This window comes from Sinocyclocheilus anshuiensis, unplaced genomic scaffold, assembly GCF_001515605.1.
Source record: "Sinocyclocheilus anshuiensis isolate Anshui unplaced genomic scaffold, SAMN03320099.WGS_v1.1 scaffold1036, whole genome shotgun sequence".
In the NCBI taxonomy this organism is placed as follows: Eukaryota; Metazoa; Chordata; class Actinopteri; order Cypriniformes; family Cyprinidae; genus Sinocyclocheilus; species Sinocyclocheilus anshuiensis.
Genome location: NW_015550226.1, coordinates 990992 through 1002199, shown reverse-complemented (window position 1 = coordinate 1002199; position 11208 = coordinate 990992). Strand labels below are relative to the sequence as shown.

Sequence of the window (11208 nt, the reverse complement as noted above, 5' to 3'; positions counted from 1 at the left end):
TTAAATACAACCCAGTGCTGGGTAAAATAGGGACAAACCCAGCAATTGGGTTGTTTTGACCCAGCGGTTGGGTTACTAACCTGAAGGTTGGGTTAAACATTTAACCCAACCGCTGGGTCAAAACAGCCCAATTGCTGGGTTTGTCCCTATTTTACCCAGCACTGGGTTCTATTTAACCCAGCATTTTTTAGAGTGTACTGACGTGGTCATACTGTTTAAACCTATAAGAGTATAAAAAAAAAAAAGTGAATAGGCTTATTGGAAAAATAAGCCTCTACCTAATTTTTGGGGAAAAACTCCAAAAACATATCTATACATAATAACTGCGGATTCCAGCTTAAATAAACAGTGGCAGGGGGCAGAAAATATTGATTAATAAAGACTTTAACCTGCTAACCTTAACAATATGACCTCAAAACACTTTCATCATGCACGATTTGTAAACCAATACATTTTGATGTCTGCATCATGTAGCCAGCTGCATATGCGGCTTTTCTGATGTAGTAAACTTGCTCAGTAGCTCACCTTGTACAGCAGTGCGATGTGCAGCGCTCTGGTGCGAATCCCATAAAACGCGAGTCACATTAGAAAAGCTCAGAGACTTGTAGAAGCAAGCTGAAATGGCATGTCTTCAGTAATTGTTTTATCTCATATTTGCATTTATTAACAAAATGATTCCTTATTTTCAAACACGATTGAATATTAGCCTTTTATATTAGCCGCTCACCGGTCCATACAACTAACGTAATAAAATGTTGAACTGAACATGCTTTTAGCGCCACTCACTGGACAGTTCACTTTGAAAGTGTCGCAAAACCGGCAAGAAGCAAAGTAACATCATTTTGTAGAAATGAACATAGACGTGAAAGTGCACTATTCAAACTTAAATTGTTATAATTCATAAACACTTTTGAATACAGACCTAAGGTTGGTCTCTTTTTAAAGAAGACAATCTGTAGATGAATTCAGTAGTGAAATAATTTCAAAAAATGAAAGCATAAAAAAGTTATAGAAATTTATGTTTTAATCCAAAATTGCTATAAAATTAAAGCCATATGTCTAAATAAGTTGTGTTCCAAATTTGAAGTTGATATTAAAAAATTGAGGCTCCTATGCAATTTTGTTTAGGCGTTATACCACAAACAGCCACTGGGTGCCATTCAAACTCCATTTAATTTTTTTGATGCATTTTTGTGTCACAAATGTATCAATTTCTCTCTCAATATTACTTCTATGTCAAAATATATAAACCACCAAATATGGAATCTCGAGACTCAGATCTTTCCAATGATATGTATTTTGTCAAGATTATGAAAAGTTTTGATTCTAAAAGACTAATACATTTGGAATATGACACCTCCCACTAAGGGGGAGGAGCCTGCTAAAAGATTGTAAAGTACAATTTCCATGGTAACGCAGTGTCCGATTTCAAAATGGTTTTCACAGGATGAATTTGGAGGTTTTAAGCTTTCAAATTATATTTTTTTTAAGCATTTCTGATGATTACTAAAACATGTGATAGGGAAAAAGGAAATGAAGAATAATTTTTTGTGACAAAGGTCAGAACTGTTATGATGTATATGTTTTGAGGTGCACTATTGTCATAAATTAATCTATTACTGTTCCTACATAATTTTTAACAACAAACAGTGGTAAAATATCTATTTATCTATTTAGGAGTCTTAGACCTTTCCAACGATATATAGTTTGTCATGATTAGATTAGGATTTAATTGTAATATATTGAAGTAAACTTAGGCGTCCCGTATACGGGACGGTGACAGTTAAGGGTTAAGTTTAAAAAATCTATATTCTAAGAAGTTTGATTGATGTTTTCAAATGGATTTTGCTTTTGTCAATGTGGTTTCGGTGACAATTTGAATGCAAAAACATTATTAATAAATGGATAAAATCATGTCCGCTAAATGTTAAGAAGTCTTTTGTAAAACAAATTACCATCTTTGTCTTTACATAACCAATGTGAACAAAACCACACATCAGGCCTGCTGTAAACAGGGCCTACAGCAAGTAGAAAATCAAAGGAAGAAAACATGTAGTACATGTACCAAAAAAGTAAATGAAAACAAATCTAAGGTATAGAAAAGAAAAGAAAGAATTGTGGTGATGTGGGGGGTTATCATCATTGTCCCCTATATGATCACAGCACCTTGGGGTCCCTCAGCACCTGTCCATTAGGAGCCGAGGTTAATGACAGGTTGGCTCTACGTAAGCAAGAGGGTGAAGGGGGTCTGAAGAAAATTAGAGGGCAGCTCATGTTAGAGAAGAGAGTTTTGTTGTTTGTTCCTCGGTGATCACCCCCCTCCCTCCACTCAGCAGCTCAGCTCCAGGTGTATTCTGAGTACGAGAAGGCCGTTCTGATCGGACAGAGGGGAAAGTTGTCTTCTGACACCTCATATAACTTAACAGGGCCTGGCTGAGTTATGGCCTTCGAGTTTTACTTTTATATCCCAATCAGCAAGCGTAGGGGAGTGGACGACACAAGAGTAATGTGGATAAAGTCTGTAAAACTGGGTGAAAAACACATGAGAGCTGAAGGAGACATGAACCCTGTCCGCTTTCTCATTAAATTAACTTCAAAGAGGGTTCACTGCCTAAAACGGTCAAGCCTTCACCTACTTCCCATGGAGGAATCCAAGAAATGAAGGAAATTAAGAAATTAGTACAAAAAAAAAAAAGCAGTACCCTTTTTACTGCTCTTACGACATGCATCAGAATGTCTGAAGGAGAGATGACAGAGGAAGACGCAGAGGAGGAGAGTGGCTCCTCTGATCTTTTAAGTGACGGGTTTACTGGAATCAGCGAGTGGGTCTAGGATAGCTCTTTATTTAATGAACACATGAAGAGTGCTCGGCTTCACTTTGATGTCCACTCCGCCGCCACACAGGAGAGACCGCCTCCCCAGCCTTCTTCCTGTGCCTGAGAAAACTAATGGCACTCATGCCCTGCCCCCTGCTGAAGACCACGACACTGAATGAGACTGAACTATGGGTTAAAAAAACAACCACTGACCATACACATGGGAGAAACTAGATACACAGGAGATTATTTGGAGTTATGAACAATACAAAACATAATAAATTCAGAGCTATTGTTTTAGACCTTGAGTATAATTATCAGACATCTTGGTCATCTACAGACTGTCAAATTTCAGCATCAGTATCAAAAACAATCTGGAATGAAAAGAATCAAACCTCTTTATAACAGCATGTAGATTTTCTAAATGCAAATACCTAAATTTGCTAAAAGCATCCCACAATGTAAGGCACTCAGCCAAACTGTCCATTTTCACTGTGACTAATAAACCGGATGTACGTGGAAACAAGATATTGTGGCCATGAATTAAGAATTTATTCCCATGACTTAATTGCTAGTTTTAGTTCAACCATGGCCAAAGTGTACCAGTTCCTTCACTCATTTTAGTTAGATTGTGGACAATTTATCTAAATATAAACGATGGAAAAAACATAAAACATGGCCAAAATTGAACTAAAACTATGGAACAAATTACTGACACAAGTTAATAAATTGTTTGAACGAATTCATAATTTGTGGTCACAATATTACATTTTTTTTTTCATGAAATGAAAATGCTGAGAGTTAATGATTTTGAGCTACTACAGACCTCTGAATTTTTTAGAATCTCCTTCTTGACTCATAACTTGAATTTAAAGTTGCAATAAAACAGAAGCAGCAATGGATATTTTCTTCTGTATTTCAACGAACATGCGAGTTAAACAGCGAGTTAAAAATAATCTGGATGGAGGCAGATTTGTATTTTGGGCTTGCTGTCGATTGTAGGGGTGGGATTTAAGCAGAATAAATGATTGGATAAGTGTCATATTACTGGACGATTATCACATTTCGATTGAAAATTATTAAGTCAAAGTAAAAAAAAAAAAAGAACAGCTAAATTGAATGAATTTTACAAAATATATAGGGTGAATTTTAATTTCATTCAGAAACATGCAAAAAAACAACAACAACCAAACACTACATAGCTATAAAATGTTTTAATTAAATGCATTTTGAATTAATCTAGCAAAGACAGAAAAGCAATCACCGCAATTAAAATAACGCAAGAAAATGCACATTTGAACCACGTTATTATCATTTTAACCGTGTTATTAGTAGTGAGGAGTTGCAGCATCTTTCTTTCTGTAATTATTCAGTCATACAAGGAATGTTCTAAACATCTGAAAGTTTGTACACAAACAGCACTGTCTCAAGAACAGTCTGCCGAGAAGTCGCCTGGTGGTGGCGTAAGCTCTGCGGTTTTGCCCGCTGTCTCTCTGTCTCGGTCTGGGGTAAAACACTCACCGATTCCTCTAAACGAATAATCACTCTCAGCTGTGTGTCGTCTGCAACACTGATCTACAGTCCCCACATCCCCCTAAACACAGACAGCTAGTCTGCCTACAGGTTGTAAATAAAGGAGGGGAAAAAATACTGTAAGGTTACTTTGTTGGAAACAGTGCGATATGATAATGTATTTGTATGGCCTCTGACTTATGTTTTATACGATACATACCCATTTCAAAAATCAAATATTTGCTCTAAATTAATAAAACCCTTTTTCCAAGCAGATGGGAAACCCCCCCCCAAAATTAGAAGAAAGCAAACCATATCTTTAGCAGTGTCTGGGAAAGAGAGCTTCATTTGTGCTATATCCCACTAACATTTGTTTGGGACCGTGACTAATCAGATTGCGGCATCATCACCTCCACTGAGCTGTGTGACCCCCTACACGGCTGCCAAAACCAGACACTGACACATTTAATCCAGTGAATTAAGTCGCCGATATTTTTCCCTCAAATCCCGAAGTCATCATTTTTTCTGCTTTAGTTTTTATGCAAGAATTCCATCTTTATTTTACACCTCATCTGACCTGGATGCATCCATAAAACATGTTGATAATCAAGCCCTATGGCGGTCGTGTAGTACGTACAGCACTTTAGTGGCCTCATTAAACACCAAACAAGATTCCTCCTAATAATTACCAGATCTGAGAGACTAAGCGTACATTACTCACAAATTAGAGAGTGGGAACGGGAGTGTCAAAGAGTTAACGTGGGAGTACAATCACATCAAGCTTGTGCAAATGTATGAATGTAAGAATTTTAAAGGCAGCAAGAACACGGGACCCATCTGAGAGCTCTAAATAAACCGAGAGCGTCTTCTTCATGTGAAGTGCACAGGATTGTGTTGTTTGATGACCATCACTCGATAAGGCCACTGCAGGGATGAGAATGAGAAAACAGGAAGAAATGGTGTGCCATCAGAACGTCTCTGCAGATCTTTTATCCCTAATTCTCCATCAACGGACAACTGGATCCTCTGGAATCAGTCACTTGGTGCTGGGATGATGCTGATGTGGAGAAAGTTGTCTGGGTGGCTCAAGTGTTCACTCAACCACTGGATGGGTGTTTCCAGCAGTGGTTCAATGCCGTGAATCATAACCTGGAATCTCTTTGGCTCGTCTGGAATGAGTGTGAAAGAGAGAAAAGGTCACAACTGAGCATTAAGGGAAGTACTATTCTAGTCATGTTAAAAAAAAAAAAAAGTTATATATTATGGTACATCTTAAGGCTTGTCACACAGTGGTGCTTTCTTGTAAATGGTCTAACACCCAACTGTTTCCCAAAAGTGCATAAACTTTGTCGTTCCAACCATGTTGGTTTAACAACAGAACTGTAAATGATGAAATGCAGGTGGTGAAGCAACTTCTCAATTAATCAGTTCGACAATCAATGTCAGATTATTGCTGTAAATAACAACATGGCATCTGAGAACTACTTTGATATTTTGTTTTTCATTGTTTTGTTTTTTTTATATTTACAGATATTTCATTCAATCGCAGGTTCCTTCTTATGTCATACTCCCAGGTTCCACCACCTTTTATTTTCTTGACAAACTAAAAGACACAGAATGAAATCTGCATGTACAGTATATGAAATGAAAGATATACTGTAATCTAGTTTGCTTATTTTGCTCAAGAGCATGATCTATTTAGATCAATTCTATTGATTGATCTATCATACTAACAACATGCTTCTAACCACAGATCAAAAGCTGCAGTTTGTTTGTTGGAACTATGGTTTCAGGAAAAATAGAATCTATGATGGTAATGACAAAACTTACAACTAAGGATGTAACGATGTTAACCGCGAGCCGGTTGAAAATCGATTCAAATATGGGACGATTCAAATCGGTTGAGATGCTAAACAAATCGCGATTCAATTAGGGGTAGGAGTTTATATGAATGTATGTCTGAGGGGAACTTACTGTCTTTAGAAAAGTTTAGATGGTATTTTTTATTTTCATCTTGCTTCTGTATAATGCATATAAAAAGATCGTAAGTGCAGCGGAAACCAAGGAAATGCTTTAAGCGCCACCTGCTGGCAGAGAGTGAATCTGCATCTCATTCAGCTCGTCTGCTGTTTCTGTTTCATGCAGATATTTTTTATGTATAGTTTCACAAAACTGTCAAACCATTCTGTTTTTGTTTCAAATTCCGAAATTATACAATGTAATTTAGATTAAAAACTGCTATGTTGCATGTATGCAGCATATTTGTTTGGATCATGATTAAAATGCAGTGGTTGCCTCTAATTTTAAATGGATTGAGCACAGACACAGCCTTAGTTTGTTTATATGAAGAGATTTATTTTATTTGTGTTATTTATTTATTTGATTTGGGGCTTGTTTTAAAATTTCAATTTAGTTTTATTTACATTTACATTATATTTAAAGTTTGTTATTTAGCAGACGCTTTTATCCAAAGCGACTTACAAATGAGGACAACAGAAGCAATCAAAACCAACAAAAGAGCAATAATATTCAAGTGCTATATTAGTATATTATTATAGTGTTATATTTCAATTTCACAAAGAAACATGCAGCATTTTGTCCAAGCAATAATACAAGGACACATTTAATTTATAATTTGTCTTAAATCTCATTTTGTAAAAAATAAAAAAAATTGTGAATCGAATCGTGAGTTGAGTGAATCGTTACATCCCTACTTACAAACATAGTTTGCTTTACAATGTTTTTAGAAATGCTCCCTGATTATGAGAAGGTTCAAATCCGAGAGCTTTCTGACCCTCCATAGACAGCAAAGCAACTACCATGTTCAAGACTCAGAAAGGTAGTAAGGACATCGATAAAACATTCCATGTGACATCAGTGGTTCAACCGTAATGTTATGAAGCTACGAAAATATTTTTGTGTGCAAAGAAAACAAAAATACTGACTTTATTGAACAATTTCTTCTCTTCCATGTCAGTCTTTTTTTCCCTACCTTTCTGGGACCTGAACGTGGTTGTTGCGTTGCTGTCTATGCAGGGTCAGAAAGCTCTAAGATTTCATCAAAAAACATCTTGCTTTGTATTCTGAAGATGAACAAAGGTCTTACGGGTTTAGAACGACATGAGGGTGAGTAATGAAAAAAATTTAATTTTTAGGTGAACTATCCCTTTAAAATGCAACACAGTCACCATAATTTGTAATAACCCCTAGAAAATGAACATAAAACATGTTGATGGGAGACTTGTGCCCAAGAAGTGGTCAAAGGCACGAAACACCCCTGGTATGTGTAACATCTGTTGGCACTAATTACATGATTGGATACTCCAGGAACATTACAAAGCCATGCAAGCATAATATATGTATATAAATATATGTTAAGAATTAAATTTGATTACTTGCACAGCAAGTGCAAGATGATCTTGGTTTTGAACTGGTACGTTAGGAATTCCTAGTTCCTAAAATATTAACAGTATTTGAAAGATATTCATTACCAGTCAAAAGTTTGGCCACACCTACTGAAACTTTATTTTTTTACAATTTTAGATAGTCATGAAATATGCCAATTTTAGATATTAAAATAAATCTTTCTTTAAAGTAGCCACCTTTTACATAGACTGCAGCTCTTCACACTCTGGGCATTTTATCAATCAAAGAGTTCCCATGTATTTTGAACACTTGACTGCTTTTTCTTCACAATCTACTCCAACCCTTCCATTTCATTTTTTAATCAGTTATTTCACAAGAAAAACATAATAATACAAATAAATAAACACACACACACACACACACACACACACACACACACACATAAAGGACCATACTAATTTAAGCACAAACCTTTAAGTCAAAATGTTTTTATTATTTCAGCCAAAAATAAAAAAAAATTGCGGAAAATGTACTCACCCCTCAGGCCATCTAAGATGTAGATGAGTTCGTTTCTACATCGGAACAGTGAATGGGTGCCATCAGAATTTCTAATCAGCTGATAAAAACACAATAATCCTCACAACTCCAGTCCATCAATTAATGTCTTGTGAAGCAAAAAGCTGTGTGTGTGTTTGTAAGAAACAAATCCAGCAAGATGTTTTTAACTTCAAACTGTTGCTTCTGGCTAATATACAAGTCCTCTATCCATAATACTGCTTTCTCCAGTGAGAAAGTTGTCTCATCTGAATCAGGAGAGAAATATGTAAAGATAAAGCACTGTTTACAATTGAAAACAGTCCAAAATGGCTCTAAACAAATATGTGGGTGGATTTATGAGAGGAAAAAAGGGAATGGGCATCTTCACTAGAGGAAGCATTATTATGGAATATGGTCAGGGTTATTTGTGGATTATTGTGATGTTTTATTAGCTGTTTGAACTCTCATTCTGACGGCACCCATTCACTACAGAGGATTCAATGGTGAGCAAGTGATGCAATGCTAAACTTCTCCAAAACTGTTAAGATGAAGAAACAAACTCATCTACATCTTGGATGGCTTGTGAGTGATCAAATGTTAAGCAAATTTTCATTATTTTGGGCGAACTATTCCTTTAAGACCACAAGAAACATAATTTCTGAACTTTCGACTGCTAATGTAATTTTAAGAAAAACTTCACATTCATAAATATATCCAAGCATTTATTTATTCATTTTACTTTTTTTTTTTTTTTTTTGACATTTTAAAATTGTTATTCCATGAAATATGGAAAATACATCACCAGATCTTGTGAGAGGTTCTATTGTTAGAGGAAACGCAGCATGATAATTAGTTCTATTCTCCACTACTTTATCATCTCCTGCACAGAACAAATTGACCAAGTTCACACTGCGTAGCTAGTTACATACGACTGGAAAATTGAAGGAAACGCTAGAGGCAGTAACATTACCCTGTTGACCCATGGAGGTTAAATGGCTAATGCAGTTGAAGGGAAGGAGTTTCAGTTTGACAGCAAGTGATGGTTCAGGCATCAGCATGTGCGCTGGATGACCTTCTCACACTACTGAACTGCATCATGACCTACCAGATCATTTGCATAAAAGCACATACAGAAAGCAGTTGCTGTTTGGCCTTTAAAAATTTTCAGATAAACAACACCGAATTTCACTAAATTAATTTCCCCATGAAGTATCCTAAAGTTTCACTGTAGGACACAAAAAGCACAAGTAAACACTCTCTCTCAAACTCACACAAAAGCAATTCATCATGTCTACTCAACTTACATTTATCATGAGTCTGATGAGCTGTAGCTCAGGGCTGGAGAGGTTGGGGACACAGATAACATGGGCGCAGGAAGGAACTTCTCATAATAATGCATTCTTTTGTTTATTAAATGAGTTGTCAAAAAGGCATGGCCTCAGCTTTCCCTCTGACCGCTGTCAGCTCAATTATCTTTAACTAAATTCATGCATCATTTGCGCTTTCATTAGGCATAGCTGTCAATAAGGTCAAAAATACAAGTATTTTTCTATTTCTGCACGAAACAAGTAAATCTCTCCAACCTCGCCTAAATTAAAACACTTAAACCTAACTGGATACCCTGTTTTTAGTGAATTATATATATATATATTAGGGCTGTCATCGTTGACGTGTTAACGCATGCAATTAATTTTACAATCCTTAACGTGTTAAAATAATTTAACGCAATTAACACAAAATTACTGAAACAATTTCTATTCTAACCCTTTAACCCCATTTTGCTTCTCTGCTTGCGATCAGATCATTTTAAGCCGCTAAACTCCGGGAAAGTTTTCATTCCAATGATCCAGTAAGCGAATGCATTCAAACAATCCGTCCAAAACAGCGCTAATATAAAGGAAACCAGGCTGATTACATCAGAGATTGCAGAGAGAACAGAGACTCGCATTGCGCTTTCAGTGAATTATTCATTCCAGTGTGTTTCGCTTTTAAACACGAGCTCTGTCATATTCTGTGATTGTCTCTGAAGAGCGCGAGCCCTCACACGTCACACGCGCTGTGTGAAGTACAGACTGAACGGATTGTCAACACATCCCACCACTGTATGGCCAGATGATTACTGCATAACTGACGTGCTGTGAGAATACCAAAAGATATTTAGCCTACTCCTCAATTAAAATGTTTTTAAAAATGGTCTTTTAAGGTCTACAATGAATTATATGCCTATAATTAAACACTGCAGTCATCGATAAAAATCAATGAAATAAAAAGCTTTTATTCCAAGCACCGACTTTAAAAAACAACCTGTCTAACACGAAATATGTTTCTTCTCTTTTTTTTTCTCCACTATGTACGGGCCACAAGAGAAATATTAAGGGAATACATTAAAACAGTTAGCTATATACCGTTATCAGCATATGTTGAAGTAGATTCGTCTCTGAGAGAGAATACGGCGTCAGATGCCGAAAGCTCTGTCATTACTCCATCAGTCCGTTTTTACTTTCACTTTCTGCATATAGTGAATTGGCTGAGATTAAGACGTTCACCAGCATAACTCTTGCGCAATGTTTGCACGTTGCCTGTGTGATATCCATCGGCTCGCCTCCATAAAACAGAAATATTTCCAACATTGCATAACCAATTAGCCCCGTACCGAACATACCGAACCGAACCGTGATACCACTATGTCGTATCGAACCGAACCGTGAAATGTGTGAACCGTTACACCCCTAATATATATTAGGGCTGGGCAAGTTAACACGTTATTTTCGCGTTAACGCATTAATTAATTAACACCGACAATTATTTTATTGCGCATTAAGGCAGGTTTTTTATTATTATTATTATTATTTTGAAAGTCCGTTGCTCACTGGCTCTGAATACACACAGACAAACCATGTGTCACAGGAGGGGTGGGATGTTGATCAGTACTGGCTTGGGATGGGTGTCATCAAGCGTCTCCAACAGTGAGAGCATT

General features: G+C 36.5%; 1 protein-coding gene across 1 annotated transcript in view; it reads right to left on the bottom strand.

The window, feature by feature from the left end:
• Window positions 1-4024: 4024 nt before the first annotated feature.
• Window positions 4025-11208, bottom strand: part of LOC107661007 (autophagy protein 5-like) — a 35064-nt gene continuing 27880 nt past the window's right edge. Inside the window, exon 8 of the mRNA XM_016450451.1 lies at window positions 4025-5497. Coding sequence (XP_016305937.1) covers window positions 5361-5497 — 137 coding nt within the window. The 3' untranslated portion in view covers window positions 4025-5360. The remainder of the gene's footprint in view (window positions 5498-11208) is intronic.